This window comes from Pantherophis guttatus, chromosome 4, assembly GCF_059756535.1.
Source record: "Pantherophis guttatus breed Tessera chromosome 4, ASM5975653v1, whole genome shotgun sequence".
NCBI lineage: Eukaryota > Metazoa > Chordata > Lepidosauria > Squamata > Colubridae > Pantherophis > Pantherophis guttatus.
The window spans coordinates 98,886,169-98,912,769 of NC_142066.1; the positions used below are offsets into that span (position 1 = coordinate 98,886,169).

General features: G+C 40.8%; 1 protein-coding gene across 2 annotated transcripts in view; it reads left to right on the forward strand.

Annotated features, from left to right (window-relative positions):
• The window catches only part of NPHP3 (nephrocystin 3), a 105,423-nt gene that overhangs the window by 71,440 nt on the left and 7,382 nt on the right, over nucleotides 1-26,601 (forward strand). For both annotated transcript variants that reach the window (XM_034404065.3, XM_034404066.3), the window contains 8 exons: nucleotides 5,092-5,230; nucleotides 15,698-15,862; nucleotides 17,273-17,370; nucleotides 19,268-19,390; nucleotides 21,375-21,564; nucleotides 22,382-22,623; nucleotides 23,544-23,619; nucleotides 24,294-24,421. In XM_034404065.3, coding sequence (XP_034259956.1) covers nucleotides 5,092-5,230; nucleotides 15,698-15,862; nucleotides 17,273-17,370; nucleotides 19,268-19,390; nucleotides 21,375-21,564; nucleotides 22,382-22,623; nucleotides 23,544-23,619; nucleotides 24,294-24,421 — 1,161 coding nt within the window. The remainder of the gene's footprint in view (nucleotides 1-5,091; nucleotides 5,231-15,697; nucleotides 15,863-17,272; nucleotides 17,371-19,267; nucleotides 19,391-21,374; nucleotides 21,565-22,381; nucleotides 22,624-23,543; nucleotides 23,620-24,293; nucleotides 24,422-26,601) is intronic.

Consider the following 26,601-nt stretch of genomic DNA (forward strand, 5'->3'; position numbering starts at 1 on the left):
CAATAATTCTAATGCCAGCCATATTGTTACACATACATGATAATTCCATTATTCAATTTCTAATTGAATAGAATTATTCAATAATTTTATTCAGTTATTGCTCTGATTATTGCTTTTATCTCATTATATCAAAATGTGTATATTAATAATCCCCCCTCTCTTATTTCTATCACCTTTCTAATTTTAATCATATCACCATTATATTTTAAACAAGACATTTCCTTTTTACTCCTCCTTGTTGCTGGTATCCTTATGATTTATATTGACTGTTTCCTAATATGATTTGACTGCTTATTTGTTCCCTATGACTATCATTAAGTGTTGTACCTTATGATTCTTGACGAATGTATCTTTCCTTTTATGTACACCGAGAGCATATGCACCAAGACAAATTCCTTGTGTGTCCAATCACAGTTGGCCAATAAAGAATTCTATTCTATTCCTCTCTTATGCAAGTTAATGCTTTAATTCTTATTCACTTTCATTTTAATAAAAAACAATAATAATATTAATCATATTCATTACATTCATCAGGCTAATATAGTTCTAATGATAATTCACATATTTATGTTAAATTTTACTTTCCATTATTTAATTATTCGATATTTCAATATATTATTCCAATTCCATTCACAATATTATTTAAACATACATACTAATAACATCATTCAATCTCTAATTTTCCCGCCTTATTATTGCTTTTATTTTATTATATAAAAATATATATAATGTTTCCCCCTTTTCTTATTTCTATCTCTATTCTAACTTTTAATCATGCCATATATATATCTATATCTATCTATCTAACCACCATGTCTTGCCCGCATTAATATTTTAATTCTTATTTGCTTTTTGATTTGTCTCCCATGTTCCTCTCTTAGATTCTTGTTTCTGTCTGCATCCACAGCCTGGCTATTCAATCTAAATATTTCTCCCATCTTTATGCTCTTCCACTGTCTGGCTTTCTGAATATCTACCCATGCCCGTATCTCCTTTTCAAAAATATCTTCTGCTTCTCCAAATCTCTTTTTAAAATTCTTAAAGTATTTCCCCCTTGTTGTGTTTCATCAATCATTGTTATTTTTATTGTTGTCTCCTTTTTATCTTTTATTTGTTGGTTCATCTGTTCTATTTTTTCCTCCATTCTTTCTGTTGGCTCCTCTCTTTCCTGGGCATCTTGATTTTTACTCATTGTCCGTTGTATTATATTGTTCAGCTTTCCTTCTATGGCATGCATTATTTCCCTCATCTCCTTGTGGTTTCTTATTATAAGATCCTTTATACTTTGATACATTGACGCCATATCTTCCAAAGTTCCACTCATTTCCTCCTGATGGAACATCTCGTCTTATTTTAATAGATCCTGTTCTTATTCAGTAATCCAGGAACCATATATTCAAATCTAAGATGGCTCTTCACAAAATACATTAATCCTTATGTCTCATAGTTAATCTTTCAGTTCCCTTTAAGTTATTCAAGATATCTTTAAATCCTCTTTGTAAATTCAATCATATATCATAAATTCAGGGGTCAGTTTAATTCTTCCTTGTTCTCACATTTAAATCTCTTGAGTAGATGCATATAACTTAGTAAATATCCTCCAGATAGATAATGTTTATTCCATGTCCAAAATCTTGCCAGGCTTGTAAATATATGTTGTATTTCCTTTCATCAGCAGGTGACGCTCTCAGCTTAAATTTCAGTATTATTACGATCCAATTTAATTTTAATTCAATTTATAAAAACAGGGCTAATATTTTAAATAAATAGTTCCAGCATTTTTAAAATGCCTTGACAAAACAATGCCTTCCCAATTTAAAAGTCCAATTTCCTGTATTTTTAAAAAAAAAATTTATTTTTCTTCCCTTGATCTTTTCTTCCCAATTGAGTATTTTTCCTCAAAATATTCACTCGCTGTTTAAACAAGTAGTTCTGAGCAAATAGTTCTCCTGGATTTTTCCTTTTGGGGTTAGGTTTTGAGTAAAAAGGAATCCTCTCATCCAATTCCAGCCACTGTCCAGCACTGGTCTTAGCTGTTTCTTGGCTGTCCCAGTTTCATGGCAGCCATCTTTAGGCTGCCTCTTCTCCTTGTCATGGCTGAGATGGAAAAGAAAGCCCCGGGCCAGGCAGGAGAGATGTGGCTTTCTGTGACCTCACAGGGCACTTCTCTTTGCTTTGCTGCCCCTGCAAGGCAGCTTTGGCTCCTTTTGGAGCCCACCAATGGGGAGAACTTGGCACAGGAGCGAGAGGACCTGCTCTCCATGACTGATCCCACCGTGATGTCAGACAGAAGTCTACATGTACAGTTTTATAAGCTTCAGTTGATTTATAACCTAAAAGTATTGGACTAGGTGCGTACATCAGACTTGTCATTGTTATAGTTTAGTAGACAGTTTGGAGAGAAATCTAGCTGTCCTTGCATAACTTTTGATCATGGAAGTTCATGTCTTGACTCTTGATACTTTTATCATCTGTTGATCTCCTGAGTTTGTCAAGTTAGTCTATTTCTATTTGATCTTAAATTTACATGCAGATATGCAGTCAGATCGACTGTATGTAGACTAAATATTCATCAAGTAGGGGTTCCTTATGATAACTAGAAAATGTAATTTGTTTGGCAAGCCTGCAAAGAGATTATATTTCATTCAAATTGGATCCTTCCTGAATCAGGTAATCTTTGGTGCCCTTCTAATCAGTACAATGATTGCTTCTGTATATTCAGTTGTAGCATAATATTTTGCATTATTGTAATATTATGTTAAATAATAAAAACCTATTTAGGCATACCATTTTGTGTGGTTTCAGCCAATTATTTTTGATGCAGCAAACCATGGTTAATCAAACTTTGCCTTAGCCTGATATATAATTCAGCTGTTTAAATATAAGCATTGGAATGAATATCTACTTTTATCCCTAGGTTAAACTGTCCCCTGTTGCATTATGAAATATACAATTAATTTGTTTGACATGATTGTGATGTCATATATGGCAATAGCATCTGCTAGTTTAATGAGTTACATCAGCTTTCTCTAATCTGTTACCCTCTGGTATGTTGTGGGCCTCAAATTTTCTCACTGACACTATATTGGAGAAAGCTGACATACATTATGAGTGAAATCATGGAGCCTATATCTTTCTACAGGCTATGACTTAGACCAGTGATGGGAAACCTTTTCAGCACCGAGTGTCGAAAAGGTTGCAGGGAAAAGTCGCAGGCAGACGCACTCATCAGGGTTGTGCTCCAGAAAAGTTGAACTTCCGGGTTCTAGCACACATGCGTGCCCAATGGTCAGCTGGCTGGCATGCATGTGCAGGCCAGTTTTTGGCACTGCCGCACGTGCGAAGGGATCATGCTCCAGAAAAGCTGAACTATCGGGTTCTATTGCGCATGCGCGTCCGACGATCAGCTGGCCAGCACACATGCATAGGCTGGTTTTCGGCACTGCCGCGTGTGCAAAGGACAGCTGATCATCACACAGACATGCGCACCAGAAACCCAGAAGACAAACAGGCAAGGCCATGCATGTCAGGCGACTTGGCTTTGCATGCCACTTTGGGCATGCGTGCCATAGGTTCGCCATCCTGGACTTAGACAAAGCACAAAACTGTAACTTTCAATTAGCATCAATTTTTTTCACTCTAAAATATGCTCTAAGGTAAGAACGAATAGAATAGAATGAGTAGAGTAGAGTAGAGTAGAGTAGAGTAGAGTAGAATAGAATAGAATTTTTTATTGGTCAAGTGTGATTGGACACACTTTGGTGCACATATGCTCTCAGTGTACATAAAGAAAAATAAAATACATTCATCAAGAATCATAAAATACAAGTCATAAGTTACTAATAAACTATGAAAATAATAATAATACAGTCTTAGTAAATAATTTGACATTATTATGGGAATTAGTTGTTTAGCAGAGTGATGGCATTCGGGGAAAAACTGTCCTTGTGTCTAGTTGTTCTGATGTGCAGTGCCCTATAGCGCTGTTTTGAGGGTAGAAGTTGAAACAATTTATGTCCAGGATGTGAGGGGTCTGTAGATATTTTTAAAGCTCTCTTTATGACTCGTGCAATATACAGGTCCTCAATGGAAAGCATGTTGGTAGCAATTGTTTTTTCTGCAGTTCTAATTATCCGTTGAAGTCTGTGTCTTTCTTGTTTGGTTGCAGAGCCAAACCAGACAGTTATAGGGTTGCAGATACTGTGTTGTCTAGTATTGTATATACTATATATACTGTATATACTGACCTAACATGAATATGAATTTTAATGGGTGTATGTTAGTTTTTAATTTGTGGGTCAAATTTTTGTATATTTGATTTTAATGGTTTTTAAATTTTGTAAATTTTATGTGTTTTAATATGGCTGTACACCGCCCTGAGTCCTTCGGGAGAAGGGCAGTATAGAAGTCTAATAAAAGTAAAAGTAAAGTAAAGTAAAGTATATACAGTATTATATTGTATAAGAGGCTTTCTTGGAGCCTGGGAGGATGAAAATGGCCTTTCCCCCCTCCCCCCAGAGGCCCTCCGAAGGCCGGAAACGGCTCGTTTCTTGATTTCCAGTGGGCCCGGAAGGCCTGTTCTTCACTCTCCTCAGGCTCCAGAGGCTTTCTAGGAGCCTGGGGAGGGTGAAAACGGCCTTCCCCACCCTCCTAGAGGCCCTCCGGAAGCTGGAAACAGCCTGTTTCCCAACTTCCGGTGGGCCCGGAAGGCCTGAAAATCAGCTGGTGAGCTGAGCTAGGGCAACGCTCACGTGTGCCCAGATATGGCTCCATGTGCCACCTGTGGCATGCGTGCCATAGATTCACCATCACAGCCTTATAGCCATATTTTCATCTCCCTTTCTCTCCCTTGTTAACAAAATGTGGCATGCATTAGCAGATGCTCTTATCTATTATTTATTTATTTTATTCAATTTCTTCCATGTCAGATAAGTGACTTTAGATTATGAACAATCATTAACATTTGAGCTTTAGTTATACAGACGTATAGCAATTGTGAAAATTTATGATTCTTAATACTTGCCTATTTGAAGTGAAAATTTGAATGTATTGTTTATTATCCTTTTAAATATTTTGTATTATATCCTTCAGCCCCAAAAGCATAGAAGATATTGATGAACTTCTACAGAGGTGTTTTGAGTGCCAGAATGTGATGGCTCTTTACCAGCTAGTTTTGAGATCAGTTGAAGAATCCTTGAAAAGTGAAAAGGAGAAAAGACTCATGAAAGAGGCAAGTTTGCAAGGCTGATACAATAACATATCTAATTTTATGGATATGGCACTTAAGACAATGTTTTTCAAACTTGACAGCATTACAATTTGGAGACTACTGCTCACAGAATTTCATAGCCAGCATGCTAGTTCAGGAATTCTGAGAATTAAAGTCAACACATTGTAAAGTTGCCTAGCTGAAAAACACTAATTTAGTATACAGATAATGAAAGGCAAGTAAATTCAGTTTTTCGCTCTTCTAATAAGATGGGAAGACTTCTAGCTTCCCTTGTTCCCTGGGAGTCATTGGTATACTTTTCATTAACATTTTCTGCAGGATTGGACTCAGTAATTTAAAAGTTTCCTTTGCAGTCTAATTCCATGATCCCCCAAACCCCTTTGTTTTATATTTGTTTTTCAAAACAGTTCTTCTTTTTAAACTTCTTCTTTTTAAACTTCAATTGTATAATATTCATTATAAACTCTTGAGATTCATGTTGAAAAATTGATATTTGAAAAAAGAAAGAAAATCCAAGAATATTCAGAAAAATATTCAAATACAAATTGTTTTTGTGATTTTATTACTTATTTAGGAAATAATCCTAAATCACATATCACCAATAAAATCCTATACAAACAATTTAAAATAAGAGTAGGGTAAACAATTTGATTGTTGCTTGTATAAGGGTGTGAGAGACAGGTACCTTGGTCTATATACCAAACGAATGACCCATTGGGATCCCCATATCAAAACAACTTACTTTATGTGTGGCCAGAACCTGAAAATAACATTTAACACAGCACACTACTTAAATAAAATGGTTTGGTTGAGATCTGCATATGTGGGACTGATTGGGGTAGATTGTAAGGGTGACACCAAAATATAATTTTATATTTTATATATATATATATATAGGGGTGGGGGTAGCAGTAGGGGTGGGGGGGTGGCAGTTGTAATTAGGGAGGCCCAGATTCCGTGAGGGTCCCTGTTCCACAGATAGACGGGTGTGAGTCCCTCCTCATGAGATGGGGCCCGCAAGGGCAGTTGGGCCTGTTGATTACGTACCTATCACCCAGCTGCGTTTCAGCGGCCCTGCCCGAGCTGCTCGACATCCTATCGGGGCTGGTGGTTGAGTTTCCCAGACTTATTGTGCTGGGGGACTTCAATCTGCCTTCTCTGGGTGGGGCATTGGGAGCGGCCCGGGAGTTCATGGCTTCCATGGCAGCCATGGACCTGACTCAGATAATTCAGAGCCGGACCCATGTGGTGGGGGGACACATGCCCGATCTTGTTTTTATCTTGGAACAATGGCGTGCGGAGCTCGGTGGGGGAATGCCAGTCATTTACCCCCTGTCATGGACCGATCACTATCTCCTCCGGCTGGGCTTCCACTATGCCGCCCCCCGCCGCTGGGATGTGGGACCGACCACCTGGTTCCACCCCAGGCGCCTGATGGACCCTGAGCGGTTCCAGATGGAGCTTGGGCCGATACCTATCTCTCTTTCCCACGCCCCGGTCGAGGCTCTCGTGGATGCCTGGGAACGGGTGTCCTCCGGAGCCCTCAACCATGTCATGCCTTTGCGGCCTCTGACCCGGCACAGATCCTGGTTGGCCCCTTGGTTTACTGAGGAGCTCCGGGAAATGAAGCAGCGGAGGAGAGGCCTAGAGAGTTGTTGAAGGTCCAGCCATTCCAAATCTGACCGTGCACAGTTAAGATCCTTTACAAAGTCTTACCTAGTGGAGATAGAAGCGGCGAAGCGCTCTTACTTCTCTGCCCTCATCGCATCCACAGATAATCGCCCTGCCGCCCTGTTTAGGGTGTCACGCTCCCTTCTGAATCGGAGAGCGGGGGATGACCCTTTGCGGGGGTGGGCCGAGGAGTATAGTCAACATCTGCTGGACAAGATCGCTCAGATTTGGGACAGCCTGGACTCTGACTGGGCAGGGTCGGACAGGGGGAAGATGACGGGTCTTCTCATTTGGGAGGAGTTCGATCCTGTGACCCCTGAGGAAGTGGACAAGATCATGGGGAAGCTTGAGTGCTACCACATGTTTGCTGGACCCGTGTCCCTCCTGGCTTGTTTATGCAGCCCGGGAGGTTTACACGTGACTGGATCCGGGCAGTGATTACTGCATCCGTGGGTGAGGGTAGCTTCCCCGCCGCCTTGAAGGAGGTGGTGGTGAGGCCCCTCCTCAAGAAACTGCCTTGGTGTCAGGTGTGCTTCCTTCAAAGTCCAGGAAAGAATGACCCAAACTCCATTGTTTATAGAGAAAGGTACTTTTACTAGAAGATGAAGTGAACACAACCAAAGGAAAGCAGAATCTAAGACAATACACACAAAAATTGCATATAGAAAGCATCCCCTCCCACTGTCCACCGTAAATCATCCAATCCAAAGGTCTCCCAGGGATCAGGTGGAAGCACACGTCTGGCAGCGTCATCAATCAGGAATGCCACGACCATTGGCCCGACGGCAGCTTCAAAGATACAGTCTGGTGGCTTAACTATCGGTTTCGTTTTCCTCCAGCACGCTTCCCCCCCATGCTACCTAGCTCTCCCCCCTCCCGTTACTATAGCAGCCAAAGCAGTAAAGGCGGAGGCTGACATTCGGCCCTTCTGCAGAAGGGATGTTAGTCCTAAATAGGGAAAGAGAAAACAACACAACACAGAAATTAGGGTTTATCAGGATATTTGGTATGAAACAACTGAACTTTCTTTGGTGCCCAGACATCACATTTATTCACCCATTCAGCCTGAGATAATGGGAAATGCTTCCAAGCCACCAAATACTGCACTTTACCGTGATGCTTCCTAGAATCCAATATTTCCTTAACTTCAAAATGTTCCCCTTCTATCAGTATGGGGACCGGAGGAGAGTCCTGGTTCGGACGAAAAGGGGATGAATGTTCCGGTTTCAGTAAGCTAACATGAAACACAGGGTGGATTCATCTCAATTTTTTTGGCAATTCCAATTCAATTGTGACTGGATTGATGAGTCTAGTGATTGGGAAAGGCCTCACATACTTTGGTCCTAGCTTTTTTGATTTCTGGGAGGTCTGTAAATATTTGGTGGAAAGATAAACCATATCACCCACTTTGTAAACATGTGCCGGGCACCTCTTTTTGTCAGCTTGGGCTTTATGTGCTCAGTGTGCATCATCTGAAGCTTTTCAAGTTACTGCCCAAGTACCCTGTAGTAGTTCGATCCACTCAATTAAAGAGGGGTTCTGTGGGTTATCCTGTGGTAGCTCTGGGATTGGCACAAACTCTTGGCCAGAGGCCACCTTAAATGGAGTGAAACCGGTGCTGCTATGTATGGAGTTATTCTACGCCACCTCCGCAAATGGCAATAAGTCCACCCAGTTATCTTGCTGGTAATTTATTTAACATCTTAGGTACTGTTCTAACACGGCATTGGTTCTCTCACAAGCCCCATTTGTCTGGGGGTGGTGGGCGGAGCTTAACCCCTGGGCGGAGCCTATTAATCCTAAAAACTCCTTCCAAAAGTTGAAGGTAAATTGCACACCCCTGTCCGAGATTATAGGTTTTGGAGGCCCATGTAATCGATAAACATGTTGAATAAACAATTTTGCAAGGGTTTTAGCTGAAGGGATTTTAGAACAAGGGATGAAATGCACTTGTTTGGAAAACAAATCTGTTACTGCCCAAATGACTGTGCACCCCCCACTCTCCGGCAGGTCTACAATAAAATCCATGGATCTCTTTCCAAGGAGCATTTGGCCTTGCCACACTCTGAAGTAAACCAGGTGGCTTCCCCGGAGGTCTCTTAGCTGAGGCACACACCGGACAGCTAGCTACATATGCCTCTATGTCCTTTTTGAGTGCAGGCCACCAGAATTGTCTTTTAACGAGATGTAGAATTTTAACAAATCCAAATTGTCCCGCCGTCTTGGCGTCATGAGCGTGCTGCAACACCGCTACTCTTAAACTGGCCGGAACATAGAATTTGGCCCCAATCCAAGCTAGTCCATCACGGAGTGTACATTCATTCAAGTGGGTTCGAAACCATTCGTCAGTCTTTAGAGCTTCTTGTAGTTTCAGAAGCAAATCGCCCGAGAGGGCTGGATCGACCCTCGTCTGTGCTCTGGTAATTACTGGCGCTGTTAGTTGTGTCACAGGTATGATAGGCCGAACCACTTCCTCCTTGGTACTGTTGTATTGAGGCAATCTGGAAAGTGCATCCGCCGTGAAGTTCTTTCCACCAGGAAGGTAGCGTAAAGTGAAATTAAAACGGTTGAAGTGTTGAGCCAAGCGAGCTTGCTTTAGTGACAGCTTACGCGGTGTTTTCAAAGCCTCCAAGTTTTTATGGTCAGTCCAGACTTCAAAAGGATGCTTAGCTCCTTCAAGAAATTGTCTCCACGTTAACAATGCCCATCGCACTGCAAAAGCTTCCTTCTCCCATATGGCCCATCTCCTTTCAGTCTCTGACAATTTGTGGGACGTATAGGCACAGGGTTGTAATTTCCCTTCTGCATTCTTCTGCAGAAGTACTGCTCCTATTGCCACGTCGCTTGTGTCAGCCTGTACTAAAAAAGGCTCTTCCATGTCCGGATGTTTGAGGACTGGTTCAGCAGCAAACAACTGTTTCAACTTTTTGAATGCCGCCTGACAGTCCATAGTCCTTTCAAGGGCTCGTGAGGGCTTTGGTCTTACTTCACCTTTTGTTTTCAGAAGATTTGTTATTGGCAGCGCGATTTTGGCAAACGAGGGGATAAACTATCTATAGAAGTTAGCAAATCCGAGGAAGCTTTGTACTTGTTTGCGGGTGTGTGGCGCGGCCCATTCCAATACTGCCCGAACTTTTCCAGGGTCCATCTCTATTCCCTCATGGGATATGCGATATCCAAGATAGTCAATTTTGCTTTGGTGGAACTCGCATTTAGAGAGTTTGGCATATAGTTCAGCAGCTCTGAGTTTTTTCAGGACAGTTCGCACCAATTTCACATGGTCGTCCATGCTCTCAGAGTAGATAAGAATGTCATCCAAGTAAACCAGCACCCCCTTATACAGGTGCTCATGCAGTACTTCGTTAATCAATTGCATGAACACAGCAGGGGCTCCTTGTAGTCAAAAAGGGAGCACTCGAAACTGGAAACATCCCAGTGGGCAGATAAATGCGGTTTTCCATTCATCCCCCTCCTTAATTCTCACTCTGTAGTACGCCTCTCGTAAGTCCAGTTTGGTGAAAGTTTTCCCCTTTCCTAAATGTCCTTCATGAGCGGCAGGGGGTAAACATTTTCCACGCAAATAGCGTTGATATTCCTATAATCAACTACCAAACGAAAGGAGCCATCTTTCTTTTCTTGTAACATTACAGGCGCCACCACCCTTAGTCTGGCTGGTTGGATAAAACCCTGTTCTAGGTTTTTATCAATGAAGTTTCGCAATTCCCCTAGTTCTCGAGGGTCATGGGGTAGATCTTTGGCTTAGGGAGCTTCGCCCCGGGGAGTATTTCAATGGTACAGTCCGTAGCTCTGTAGGGGGTAGCACATCCGAGGCCTTTTCACTAAAAATTTCTCGGAGATCCCAATACTTTGGAATCTTTTCCTCCCCTTTGATGTGGCCTATTGTCACTTCCGCCCTTTCGTGTTCTACTCGGTCCTCCAGGGGGTTTTCGTCCCTCTCTAGTCTCGGTTTTCCGGTGCGAATGTGCAAAACCCCCGTTTTCCAGTTAACACGTGGGTTCCATCTATGGAGCCAGGGCAGTCCAAGTATGAGGGGTCGTTCCATGCCAGGGGCCACAATAAACCTGATACTCTCTATGTGATCCCCCAATTGCATTTCAATGGGTTCGGTCACAAAGCTGGCTGGGCCCCCTCCTGCAATCGATCCGTCCAACTGACAGAACGCAATGGGCCTTTTTAACGTTTTTAGCCTCAGGCCCATTTTCTCCACCACTTTCGGGCTGATTATGCACCTGGTGCACCAGAGTCTAATAGAGCTAACATCTGCGCATGTGCCCCTGTGGACGGCACCCTTATTTCTATTGGGATGAGCATGAGGCCCTCAGTGTGACTCACCAGATCATCGGAGTCAGAGTCCATCCCGTTGTCGTCCGCGGTAGTCGGAGTTCCCAACTCACCCTGGTTTCGGGGAGCGAACTCAACGACTTCTCCTTTCAGGGCGGTTTCGCGAGCTTTTACGGGTGCTTTGTCAGCCTTCTTTGGTCCTGAGCCGGTAGATTTTGGCACTGGTTTGGAGAAACATTCGGCGGCCCGATGGCCTTCCTTTCCACATTTGAAACACGTGAAGGGCTTTGATTTTGGTTTGAATTCCGCTCTCCCCGCGTTCGCCTTTGGCGCTCCTTTGCAATAGAAGGGGGATGACGGGTCCCCTACACGGCCCCCTCGGAGTCGGCTTCAGGCCAGCTCAATTTCCACATCCTCAGCTACTACGTACCAACTCTGCAAGTCTTTGGGGACACCCCGTGCTCCACAGTCTTTGTATATGTCTTCATTCAGTCCATCCTTGAAACTCTCCAGTAGGGCTGCTTCTGACCACCCTGTCATGTAGGGTGCCAGTTCGCGAAATTCTTGGGTGTATTCTGCCACCGATCTCTGGCCCTGCTGGATACCCTTCATTCTGAGTCTCGCTTTCTGCTCAGTTAGGTGGTCTTCAAACTGCCTCCTAAGAACCCCCATGAACAGGTTGTAATTCCTCAGCAAGGGAGAGTTATTATTGTGGAGGACCACCATCCATTCAGCTGCTACTCCCTCTAAGACATTCGTGACGCATCTCACTCGTGCCGCATCTGATAAGTAATCCTCCCCCCAGTCCTGCATGTGGTTCCACACTTGGGTCAAGAAAAGCTCCAAGGTCTTTGGGTTCCCATCATATTTTCCGGTTAGGGGGGGAATTTTTGGCTTTTTGCATCTATGGGGTGGGACCTGCAAGGCTGGGGGTCCCTGGGCTGCTGCATCCCTTGCTTGAGCTCCAGAAACCTGAGATGTTTCTTCCCCAGCTTCCTCTTCCTCTCTCCCACAGGCTGTCTCTTCTGAATCCAGTCTGGGGTAGTCTCCTCCCTTCCCCACAGGGAATACATAAGACTCATGGTTTTTCCGGCTTTCCTCGGCATCGCGGAGGAGTTGCATCGCCTGAGCAATCATGAGGCTCTCCTTTTGCTCTTGCAGCCACACCGCCTCTCCCTTACGAGGTCTGGAGCTGATTACTCCTTGGGGGGGTCCTCCCCAGGTCCGGCAACCTTCCTACTCCCCTCGACCATCTAGCTTACTCTTGGCTCCTCTCTCAGCTGAATTTTTTCCATCTATTCTGCAGCTTCCTTCTCCGCTTGAAGTGAAGTTATAGTAGAGCCAGAAGCTCCCATCTGGTCTCCTTCACTCTCTTGGTCAGACATAACTTGGGTTCAGCCCCCTCGGTGTTTATCCGGGATGGCTGGAGATGAGATTCTGCTTAATATCAGGCGTGCTTCCTTCAAAGTCCAGGAAAGAATGACCCAAACTCCATTGTTTATAGAGAAAGGTACTTTTACTAGAAGATGAAGTGAACGCAAACAAAGGAAAGCAGAATCTAAGACAATACGCACAAAAATTGCATATAGAAAGCATCCCCTCCCACTGTCCACCGTAAATCATCCAATCCAAAGGTCTCCCAGGGGTCAGGTGGAAGCACACGTCTGGCAGCGTCATCAATCAGGAATGCCACAACCGTTGGCCCGACGGCAGTTTCAAAGATACAGTCCGGTGGCTTAACTATCGGTTTCGTTTTCCTCCAGCACGCTTCCCCCCCATGCTACCTAGCTCTCCCTCCTCCCATTACTATGGCAGCCAAGGCAGTAAAGGTGGAGGCTGACACTTGGATTCAGCCATTTTGAACAACTTTCGTCCTGTCTCCAACCTTCGCTTTATGGCAAAGGTTGTTGAGAGTATGGTGGCACAGCAGTTCCCATTGGCCCTGGAGGAAACAGAATACCTTGATCCATACCAGTCAGGTTTTAGGCCTGGATACAGCACGGAGACGACATTGGTCGCGCTGGTGGATGATCTCTGGAGGGCCCGGGACAAGGGATATTCCTTTGTCTTGGTCCTATTAGATCTCTCGGCGGCCTTTGATACCATCGACCATGGTATCCTGCTCGAGGGGTTGGGGGTGGGGGGCACTGTTCTACGGTGGTTCTCCTACCTCTTGGGGCGCTCACAGGTGGTGTTGGCAGGGGGACAGAGATTGGCCCCGAGGCCCCTCAGTTGTGGGGTGCCCCAGGGGTCGGTGCTCTCTCCTCTTCTGTTCAACATCTATATGAAGCCGCTGGGGGAGGTCATCCATGGTTTTGGGTTGAGGTATCATCAGTATGCTGATGATACCCAACTTTTCATATCTACCCCGAACCAGTCCAGTAATGCTCTCGACATGATGTCCCGGTGCCTGGAAGCGGTACAGACCTGGATGGGGAGAAACAGGCTGCGGCTCAACTCTGCCAAGACCGAGTGGCTGTGGGTACCGGCATCTCAGCTCGAACAAGATATTCCATCTCTGGCTATAGGGGGTGAAGTGTTACCCCCTGTAGACAGGGCGCGTAACCTGAGCATCCTCCTGGATTCACGGTTAAATTTGGAAGATCATGTTATGACCGTGACCAGGGGGCATTTGCTCAGATTCGCCTGATATGCCAGTTGCGCCCTTATTTGGACCGAGATGCCCTACGCACCGTCACTCATGCGCTTGTCACCTGCTGTATTGACTACTGCAATGCTCTCTACATGGGGCTGCCCTTGAAGACCACTCGGAGGCTTCAGCTGGTGCAGAATGTGGCTGCGCAGGTAGTGATGGGAGTGTCCTAACACTCCCATGTTACACTTCTCTTGCACGACCTGCATTGGTTGCTGATTGCCTTCCAGGTGAGATTCAAGGTGCTGGTGATCACCTATAAAGCCCTACATGGCTTAGGCCCGGGATATTTGGCGGACCATCTGCAGCCAACAACAGCTTCCCATCGCCCACTGCGCTCTCACAGGAAGGGCCTACTCAGGGTGCCGTCGGCCAGACAATGGCCGAGAGAGCTTTCTCTGTAGGCGCACCCACCCTTTGGAATCAACTCCCTCTGGAGCTCCGGGTGGCCCCCGACCTTTGCTCCTTCCTCCGTGGGCTGAAAATGTGGCTATTCCATCTAGCTGCCCTAGACTGATGGGGTTTTTAATAGAATTTAATGGGGTTTTATTGGATTTTTTGTCAATTTTATCATGGACTTTGTTTTTAACTGTCTGTTTTTGTTTATTGTTGTGAGCCGCCCTGAGTCCTGTGAAGATAGGGCGGCATATAAGTCCAAATAAATAAATAAATAAATAAATAAATAAATAAATAAATAAATAAATAAATAAATGTCATTTTATTCTATTTTATATATGTATTAAATTATATTGTATCTTATCCTATAACTATTGTATTTTACCTTACTCTTATTTTAAATTGTTTATATAGGATTTTATTGGTGATATGTGTTTGAACTTTGTGCTTTGAAATGGCCTATAGGCTAATCAATAAAGCTATCATCTCCCATAAATAACTCTGGGCAGCTAACAGCCAACATAGTGTAATAAAAACTCTAAAAATGAAACAAAAGAATTAAATTAGCTTTTTTTGTATTGTGCAAAGAAAAATACGGGTAGTTCTGAACTTATGACCATTTGTTTAAAGACCTTTAGAGTGGCACTGAAAAATTGACTTATGACCAGACCCTGCATTTATGACCACTGCAGGGTCCTTTTAATCACGTGCCAATCTCAATTTGATTGATTGGCAACTGGCATGTATTTATGATAGGTGCAGTGTCCAAGGTTCACTTGTAGTCTTCCCAAACGTTTGACTTCTGACAAACGAAGTCAAAGGGAAAACCTGGATTTGTTTATTAATCAGGGTAAAAAGTGTTGTAAAATTGGACACAGTCATATAATGACTCTTCATGATCATATAATGACTCTTCATGATCATATGATTATATGATCACAGTCATATAATCACATCATAAGAAAAGTTACAGTCCCAATTGTGGCTACAAGTTGAGGACTTACCGTGTATTTCGCTGTGCCCTCAAAACCATGTTGTTCCGCCAGGCTGGGCTATCAATATAAAGATTTTAATTGGTTTTAAATGGGATTTTAAATTCAGGGTTTTATAAATTAGGCCTATTATTTAATAATTTTAATTATTTTAAAATATTGTCTGTCTTTGTGTTTTTAATTAGGCTGTACACCGCCCTGAGTCCTTCAGGAGAAGGGCGGTATAGAAATTAATTAATTAATTAAATAAATAAATAAATAAATAAATATTAGGATACTTTCTGATCTCCATATAGAGGATTTTTCTATGAAGGGAAACCCAATAAAGAAATGCAGATAACAGTAGTTTAATAAAACATCTTCTGGTTTTCTTAACAGTACTGTTATCTGTCTTGATATTCATGTAGCAGAATCAATTAATATAATAAAATTGTTTGTGTGTTTGTTCTGTAGATTCTATGCCTCATCAGTGTTAGTCACAATGGAATCAGTGAATCAGAACTCATGGAACTCTGTCCTGAGCTATCGTGGGAAATGCTGGCCTCCTTAATTTACAATATGCACAAAATGTGCATTTTGACATATAGATGTGGTTTGTTAAGGTTTCAGCATCTTCAGGTATTTTGGCAAAGAAATTAGTTACCCAATGATCTTATTGTATTTACTGTATCTACTCGTTTGCCAGTTTCTGCTAATGCTTTGGATAGATTTTTTTTAAGTTAAAAAATAACTTGATTTAAGGTCAATTAATATATCACTATTAATGTAATTTTTATTTCTAATATTCACACCACTTCTCTATGAGTTTGTTCTTAAGAAAATAAATTATTTTATCCAGTACTAATGGAAAATCTGTCACACAGCAGGCAAGAAATGGCAAGTAAAATTCACTACATATTTCACTATAATAGCCTAGCATTTGTAAAAACACAGGTAGTCCTCAATTTGCAATAATTCATTTAGTGACCATTCAAAGTTACAATGGCTCTGAAAAAAGTGACTTATGGCAGTTTTTCATATTACAATCTTTGCAGCATCTCCATGATCATGTGATTAAAATTCAGATGCTTGGCAGATGGTTCATATTTATGAAGGTTACTGTGTCCTAAGGTCATGTGATCATCTTTTGTGATCTTCTGACAAGCAAAGTCAATGGGGAAGCCAGATTCACTTAGCAACTGAGTTGCTAATTTATCATCTGCAATGGTTCACTTAACAACTGCGTCAAGAAAGGTCATAAAATGGAGCAAACCTCACTTAACAAATGTCTTGCTTAAAAACAAAATGTTGGTCTCAATTGTGTTGTAAGTCAAGGACTACCTGTACATGCATTTTTCTTTTATTTTCTGGGAAGTGACTTGCTGATTATCGTTTATTATTCTCATTGGACAGTTACACTTACTGCAGGGTTGGTATGCTCTGGGTTCCTTCGATTAAACAATGTCATCTGTGGAGACCCAGCAAATACAACTTCCCTGTAGTAGTGTTCTTGAATTAGGTTCCCCCACAAATCCAGAGAGGATCTTTGTTATAGTTTAGAATGGCGGTCCCCAATCTATGCTGCTTGGCGGCCTGGCGGGGGGAGAAAGGAACCGGACTGCATGAGCAGCAGACTGTGTGTGCAGATGCACAGCTTGACTTCCGTGAGTGGCAGGTTGGCATGCACACACATGGGCGTACAGCTTTTGCAAGTTGAACTGTATGTGTCCACATGCGCCGGCCTATTGTTCGTGCAAGTTGAACTGTGCATGCTGGTCCTTCTGAATAGGTCATGGCTGCAGCTCAGAGGTTGGGACCCCTAGTTTAGAAGAATCATAAAAATCTGGCTGTTTATCCAGGCCTTTGGCAGAGAGTGTGAGATATGCTTAATTTATTTATCTTTTCTTTTCAACATAATTTATTATATTGTATTTTTTTTATTTGAATGTTAGGAGCTTCTCAGAGGCATTGAGTTGGGTAGCATACAAGTTTAATACGTTACTATTTTTGTTACTATTGTTATACAATAGAACTAAAGTTTCTTTTCAGGCTTGGGATACAGTAAAATTGGAATATCTAGAAGGAAGTCAGAACGGTTTTGCCTCTCACAGAGAAAAACTGATAGACTACTTTACCAGGCAATTGAGGTAAGATTTTCAGATTATGAGATATAGAAATGATTTAGTGACTATTTAAATACTTAATAAATGATGAAGGTAGCTTTGGTGATAACTGCCTTGTTGTCAGCAGGATTTCTCATCAGAAAATTCATCCAGCCCAGATTTTGGTATCCATGGTAAATGACTTCACGTAGTCACAATTTGAAGCATGTTTTGGGAAATTTTAAGCATGCAGAATATAGCAGATGGACTTTTAAGTACACATATTTTTGCACATTCTTGTTATCTGTAGTTTCATTATCTGTGACTGTTTGCTGTAAGAGGATAAAAACTATGAGTATTATGATTGTCCTACATATTGCACACCAAGTGATTGTAGTTTAAATACTAAATGATAGGGCAGCTAAAAGGCTAAAGTATAATTAAGGAACACCATATTTCAAATCTCATTTCCACCACTATCTCATGTTTGTTTGTCTATTTCTTTAATTGCACTTTGCAACAGCTGAAGCCTAATGGACTTCAGAGTAACCCTATGTAAAATGCATTGCACAGTTCCAGCAAGCGGTTGAGGACTGAATCTCTCGCATTCCCTATCAACACCGATTAGGGCTGGCCTTGGAGGAAGCAGCTAAACCAGTGCAAAACTATGCCGCCCAGTCCTAACTTACATTTTATTTTATTTTATTTTTTAAAAAAATTATACCGCCCTTTTCCCGAAAGGACTCAGGGCGGTGCACAGCCAAAAATAAAAACAAACACATATAAAATTTAAAACAGTTTAAAAGGAATTAAATAATTTGGCCCATTTCAATTAAGACAAAGACAACCCATATAACTTAAAATGGATCTTGGTATTCAGGCCAGCCCCGCTTGTTGAAACAACAGCGTCTTGAGGGCACGACGAAAGGTGCGTAGGTCAGGGATCATCCATACATCCTGGGGCAATTCATTCCAGAGGGCAGGTGCCCCCACAGAGAAGGATCTCCCCCTGGGAGTCACCAGTCAACATAGTTTGACTGACGGCACCCCGAGGAGTCCCTCTCTGTGGGAACGTACTGGCCGGTGGGAGGCTATCGGTAGCAGAAGGCGATCTCGTAAGTACCCAGGTCCTAAGCCATGGAGCGCTCTGAAGATAGTAACCAACACCTTGAATCGCACCCGGAAGACCACCGGGAGCCAGTGCAGCTTGCGCAGGAGAGGTGCTACATGGGAGCACCATGTCGCTCCCATAATCACCCGCGTGGCTGCATTCTGGAGCAGTTGGAGCCTCCGGGTGCTCTTCAAGGGGAGCCCCATGTAGAGAGCATTACAGTCAGTGTTCTTTTATTGAATGTCAAACATTACAGTAGTCCAGGCGGGAAGTAACGAGGGCGTGAGTGACCATGCGTAGGGAGTCCTGATCCAAAAAGGGCCGCAACTGGCAGATCAGGCGAACCTGATAAAAAGCCCCCCTGGCCACGGCGTCACATGTTCTTCTAAAGACAGCCGTGCATCCAAGAGGACTCCCAAGTTGCGAACTCTCTCTGTGCGGGCCAGAGTTACACCCCCAATAGTCAGCGATGGCACCAGCTGGCTATACCGGGATGCCAGGAGCCACAGCCACTCAGTCTTGGATCAACATAATTGATCCAAATGGTTAACATGGTTGAGAGTATTGAAAGCTGATATATTTTAGTAGAATATTTTAGTAGAACTTTTTTTGTGTTATGCTATTTTCCCAGGCAGGACATTCCTCCCCCACTTCTCCTTTTATATGTTAGTTCTGATCCACCAATAGAAGAAAATTCATAACAGATATATATTTCATGTTCAAATAAATGCTTTTGTAAAATAGTATTATAATTCTATTGTAATGTAGATAATTACTCCCATTTCCTTGCAATTTGCCTTTTTACCTATTCTTCCACTACAATCACCCTAGTGAAGAAAGAGTGACATGGAGGAGTGCAGATGAATTACCCTGGTTGTTCCAGCAACAAGGGGATAAGCAGAAGTTACATAAATGCTTATTGAATCTCTTTATATCTCAGAATCTTTATAAAAGGTAAGGATGAAGTATTTAGATGATGGCTTTGTTTATAGGTTTCTGTTGACAAGATTTGTTTTTTAATAAACACGGAATCCTAATGAATTAAATATCAAAGGATACAGGTCTAATTATGCATTTTGGTTATTCGGAGCAAAAATTAGTAAAAGAAGTCTTCCCAAATCATCTGAATGACCTATTAGTATATATTTTCTATAATACAGTTCAAAAGTTATGTCCTGTTGCTCTTGTCAGGGACTTTGTTTTATACTGGAAAGAGAAATAAAGAGCTCTTTGTTCTGTTTGATATCATATATCTAAAGTGTACAGAGGGAGATAGTTTGCTGAAGAATATATAAGAGGTAAACAATCTGATGCTCTCTTGATGATTTGGACCTCATTCGTGTTAGCTACAACTACCATAATAATTCAGAATGGGTTGTGGGAACTGGAATTCAGAATATTTCAAGGGCTGATTCACAGATTTCTGATACCTCCTATTTTCTGCACCAAAGGCAGAAGTTTTAGTTTTGGTTTACTTTGGTGCTTTTTCTCTGTTGTTGCTCCTTCATCCCTTTGCTTAACTAGGAGAATTTAGTTCAGTGAGCAAAGCATTGCTGTTTTTATGGAGGAAATGTCAGTTTCAGTCTCTGGAAAATACAGATTAAAAATGCCTAGGAGGAGAAGTAGAGACCACTGTACTATGGGATAAATAGGTATGCCTGAGTAACATTTTGTGTATGTTTGTGATTCAAAATATAAAGATCTGTTAATTCTGGCTTTAGACTGGATTGAATTAAGCAATAAATCAAGAGCTCCCATTCAGATCTTTTAAAAACCTTAAGATAAAACATTAAAAGCTGGAGAAAATATTTCATGTGATGGTGAAATTCTGTTTATTTAATTTGTAAAGTAAAAGTATTTATGCACTCATATGTTGGAAATACTGGCTTGTCCAAAAATCCTATGCAGTACATAGTAAAAAGAGGACCAGAAACTGCTGTAATTTCAGAACCTTATAACTACAAGTGTTGAAACATTGTAAAGCAAACAAGTTCTGACCATGAAACATTCCAAAACTGTTCTGAGTATGGCAGAAATAATCTGGTTTCAAAATATGATGTACTGATAAGGAACACATGTTTTAAGAAAGGATCTCTTTTATAAATTTGAACACCCTATTTTAATCTTAGAATATGAGGTTCTGAGTTTCTTTCCAAAGCAAAATGTGTTGAATTTTGCATTTTGGGTTTTTATATTGATTTATGTTTTTTTTTAATTTGCCATAAAATATTTTATATTTGGAAGGGGGGAGCTATTTGATTTATGCTTCTTAGGGTCATGATTACACAAATTAGGTGGCTATAAAATCTAGATATATTAAATACATGTTTTATGAATTTTTACTTTTCAGAGTATGATTCTACATTACTGTAAAGTATTTAAATTGATCTTATTGTCAGGAACATTATTTCCTAACAGAGCAGTGCAGTTCTATAAGAAGGACAGCCACAATCCTGACCACTAGCTTTCAAAATTGTATGCTATGTGTTTCAAAGGCAGTGTGGCAGGGATAGATTATAAGATATATAGGCACCAGTTGAAAATGTTTGTATTTCAGTTCCTTTATAAAATTGGAATGATGTTTTGTTTAATTTGTATTGCCAGCTTCGTTCATACATTGCTGTAATTTAAAAAAAAAACACACTATGACCACTATTGTGGTCCAATTCACCTATAAAGCAAAGCTGTTGCGCTAAACCAGGGATCTCCAAACTTGGCAACTTTAAGACTTGTGGACTTCAATTACCAGAATTGCTCAGACAGCCATGCTGAGGAGGGAATTCTGGGAGTTGAAGTTCATAAGTCTTAAAGTTGCCAAGTTTGGAGACCCCTGCGCTAAACCAAAAGCAAACAATCTATGTAATTACTTCATACAATATATTAACCTGACCAATAAGATTCTTAGAATGTTTTAATAAGTTATATTTACTGCTTGTAGGGGACATTTTGCAGAACTACTCAGTTACTGGCAGCTTCTTGGAAAAGATAAGAGCTCCATGGCAGTAGAATATTTTAGTTCTCTAAAGTTATATGAGAAAAATTGTGAAGGAGAAGAAAGCATGATCTGTTTGTCTGACCTTTATGAGACCCTGGGACAATTTCTTAAAGACCTAGGTCTTCTCAGTCAGGTAAGTACCTCTCCAGAAAATAAGACAAATTCAGATCTCTGTTTTTCCAGTGGCAGATGTAGAATCAGATTTCTGGAGAAGCTTGAATTTTTACTTGAACAACTTTTTATTTTTTATTTTTATTTTATTTTGAATTTGTATACCGCCCTTCTCCCTGAGGACTCAGGGCGGTGAACAGCCAAGTAAAAACATCAAATACAAATATTAAAATACAGTTAAAATATACATATATAAATTTGGCCCCATTGATTAAAAACAATAAACAAAACACTTAAAAACACTTTAAAAAAAATTAGGCCAGCCCGGCTTGCTGGAAAAGGAAGGTTTTAAGGGCACGGCGGAAGGCACCGAGGTCTTGGATTCTCCTTATCTCTGGAGGCAATTGATTCCAGAGGGTAGGTGCCCCCACAGAGAAGGCCCTCCCCCTGGGGGTCACCAGCCTGCACTGTTTGGCTGATGGCACCCCGAGGAGGCCCTCTCTGTGGGAGCGCACGGGTCGATGGGAGGTCGTCGGTGGCAGCAACTTCAGTCTTTCAATTAAACATGCTTCTTATTTTTCATTATTATGGAAATTTGACAACAGATATAAGATATCTGTATAAGTTTAGCTGTGTGATTGATTGATTGATTGATTGATCGATCGATCGATTGATCAATGCAACTGATTTCATATTATCATTTTTACTGAATCGAACAACCGCATATAGAATTAAGCCAACAACTGACATTAAGCTAGGGCCAGGGGTGTGTGTGTGTGTTTGTTTGTGTGTGTTACTGCCTATCCTTTTCTAAAAAGAAAAACCCACCTTTTTCACAGGCAATTGCTCCATTGCAGCGCTCCCTGGAGATTCGAGAGACTGCCCTTGATCCAGATCATCCCAGAGTGGCCCAGTCACTTCATCAGTTAGCTAGTGTTTATGTGCAATGGAAGAAATATGGTAATGCTGAGCAGTTATATAAACAAGCACTTGAAATATCTGAAAATGCTTATGGATCTAATCATCTCAGGATAGCTCGTGAACTTGATGCTCTGGCAACATTATATCAGAAGCAGAACAAGTAAGAAAAACCATATTCTATTCAGAACCTCTCCCCCCTTCGTTTTTAACAAGATCTTCCTGGGGGTGCTGCTAGAATTTTCTTGGTATTGAATTGGCCAAGAAATTGGGTTTGAGAACATTGTGGGGAATAGACAGGGAATGAAAATTTTGAAGATAGGGAATGATTTTAATTGTATTTTAAATGCATCTTATGGAAACCTGGGAGAAAAATTAGGATTGGAAAGTAATGCAGTATATAAAGCAAATGAGATTGTTTATTGTTTTTACTATATTTTTTAGTTGATGTGTTATCTGCCTCATTCATATTGTAAATCACTGTAACTAATGTTTTTGAAGTATTATTTTAAGGAATTGCTTCAATTTGGTTTCATTTTAGCTTATCTACAAAAACTAAATAGGTTTGGACGAAGTTAATATACTGATTGAAGGGAAGCCGAAAATATCAGAACTCATAAGCTACATTAGGAACTAAAAAAAATCATGGGAAAAAAATAGAAAATACTTTTGCCAAGAAAATAATACAGATTAGTTCATAGAATCATCAGAATTCAACCAGAAGGACAGTTAAAGTTCAAACATTCATATTCACAGCTAATACTTACATGAAAGCTACATATTGTCCTTGGTGTCTGCATTGTGCCAGATTTCTGTGGGCTATTAATGAGGGAACAACTGAAAGAAGAAAATATAAAGATGAAATTAGAAGGAAAAGGTTTAAATCTGTATATGTTGATGCCTACAGCAATATTCTAAAGAAGAGTTATACAGTCCTGTGTAGGCAGGACCTCTCTATTTGTTGACTTTTATTGGAACCAATACCCATTACATCCTGAGAAATGATGATCTTATAAATATATTCTACTGCTAAAACTTCTGTTGATCTACCACTGTTATTATTAATTGAATTTTTCATTTTAGATTTGAACAGGCTGAACATCTTAGGAAGAAATCCTTTAAAATTCAGCAAAAAACTGCAAGACGGAAAGGCAGTCTGGTAAATACATGTAACTTCACTGTATAGTGGTCAATGTCTTTATATAAGCAATGACTGTTGGCTTGAGTCACCATTTTTAGAAAAATGGCAAAGTTGTTCTCAAATTAGATTGGCATTCTAGTTAGTATGTATTCATTTACATGGTTTTGGCGATTGCAATAAATTAATTCAAATGTTATTTATGAATACAACTTGAAAGTTTTATATCACATTTAGCTATATTAAATTTCCATATCAAAATAGATTTTGATTCCTTTTCCTCAAAAGGTTTTTTAAAATCAGAAGTATTTTTATAATTCTGAAAAAATGTCTAGAAGTACTGCCATTCCTACTTATTTTTCTTTCTCCCCTCTTTCTTTTTTTTAAAAAAAAAGATTTTTCATGCAAATATTCTCTTTCTCTGACTCTCTCTCATCTAAATGGATAGATAATTTGAGGGATATATTTATATACTTTATAATATAATTTAAGCTTCCCCTTTCCTTGCTTTAAAATATAGTATCAAACTGGGGAGGACATATTGTACAGTAGTTAGTAATGCATGCATTTTTTTGTGGAACAATCCATATTCAGATTCTGTAACGGATTCTGCAGGTTGACTCCAAGCATGTTTTCCCTTAGTTCTATCATTGGACATAAGAATATCAAGGCAATAATTTCTTTATTTGGTTTAGTATGGATTTGCTCTTCTTCGTCAACGATCTTTGCAGCTGGAAGAGCTGACTTTAGGTAAAGATACTTCAGATAATGCTCGTACACTTAATGAGCTTGGAGTTCTCTACTATCTTCAGAATAATCTGGAGTAAGTAATAACCAGGTGACAATTTATATATTTTAAGTTGAAGGTTTTTTGGAAACTAACTAGAATACTTGCATTAATTCTATGCAAAAGTTCCATTTCTGGAAGTATTGATATTGAATAGCCTTTAATAAATATATTAAGAATATTAAATGAATATTTTCTACTTGCTTAAAGGACAGCAAAATTAATGTAATTAAAACGAATGACCTTTTTTTTTTGCATTAACTCATTACCTTTGTAATAAAAGCATGAAATGTTGAGTTTATCAAAGTCTCAAAGGAAAACTTGATATTTATTTGCCAGTACAAAGCATGATATTAAAGACAGCTTTATTTTAATGCAGGTCACATAATACCCTATATAGTATGAATTCAAAATATTTTGGCCAATCACAATTTCTAGATGACTCCAGAATTGGAGTTCAGACATGTTATGTTCACTATGTGTGTATATATTAATTTAGTTTAATTTAATTTTACACTGCCCATCTTGTTGTTTGATTATTATTTATAGTTTTTTTCTGATAAGAAAATCTTAAGAACTGACCAAGCAGACCAGATCTCTATCTGTAATTCATGGAAAGAAAAGGAACTATTTTTATTAATAAACCATACTTGTCTCAATTTATACAGATACTAAATTAAAAGAGTGATTTACTACTAATAATAATCAGGTACTTAATAATCAGAACTTAATAAGTCAAAACTAAACCTAGTAGCAAATTGTGTGATTTTCTAGGAATACATTATTTTTCAACTGAAATGTGACATGACTTAATTATTATCTTGAATGCAGATTTGTTGTGATCCAATCATGTTTTGAGGATGAGGGCTGAGCTGACCTGTCTGACTGAGCCATTGAATGCAGGGCCCTCCTCTCTGAAATGTGTCCTCTTAGGCTTCAAGTGTGGCATTGGCCACGACTCCAGGGCAGAGATAGTGATATGACTATCATTATATGCATGTTTCTGGTAGCCTCTAGGGCATGGGTGTCAAACTCGCCACATCGCGTTGCTGTCATGTGACGTATCATGAAGATTTTCTCATTCACAGAGCTGGGGTGGGCGTGGCCTGTGCGTGACGCATCCGGCCTGCAGGCCACCAGTTTGACACCCCTGCTCTAGGGCATTATTGGTTGAAGGACCTTGTTTGTGAGGCTAGGCCTTGGGGATCAGTGGAGATTGCTGTTCACTTACCCTCCTCACTTCAAAGTGCCCCTGAAAATCACTCAGAAGCAATATCTGGTTCAGAAAGCAGCAGCACAGGTAGGGTGGGACTTCTGGGTTTGCAGATTTAATGCGTCACTTGTGTGAACTGGGAACTTACAGTATGTCACAGAAGTGAGTACACCCTCTCACATTTTGTAAATATTTAAGTATATCTTTTCATGTGACAACACGGAAGAAATGGCACTTGGCTACAATGTAAAGTAGTATACAGCTTGTATAACAGTGTAAATGTGCTGTCCCTTCAAAATAACACAACACACAGCCATTAATGTCTAAACTGGTGGCAACAAAAATGAGTACAGCCCTAAGTGATACTGTCCAAATGGGGCCCAAAGTGTCAATATTTTATGTGGCCACCATTATTTTCCAGCACTGCCTTAATTCTCTTGGGCATAGAGTTCACCAGAGCTTCACATGTTGCCACTGGAGTCCTCTTCCACTCCTCCATGACAACGTCACGGAGTGGTGGATGTTAGAGACCTTGCGCACCTCCACCTTCCATTTCAGGATGCACACAGATGCTCAATAGGGTTTAGGTCTGGAGACATGCTTGGCCAGTCCATCACCTTTACCTTCAGCTTCTTTAGCAAGACAGTGGTCATTTTGGAGGTGTGTTTGGGGTCGTTATCATGTTGGAATACTGCCCTGCGGTCCAGTCTCCGAAGGGAGTGGATCATGCTCTGCTTCAGTACGTCACAGTACATGTTGGCATTCACGGTTTCCTCAATGAACTGTAGCTGCCCAGTGTCGGCAGCACTCATGCAGCCCCAGACCATGACATTTCCACCACCATGCTTGACTGTAGGCAAGACATACTTGTCTTTGTACCGTTCCCCCCCGAAAATATATTATTATATATTTTTTTGAACCCTGAAATAAGTGCTTGGCCTTATTGCCATGCATTCAAAAGCCTGATTGGGCTTATTATCAGGGGATGTCTTATTTTGGGGGA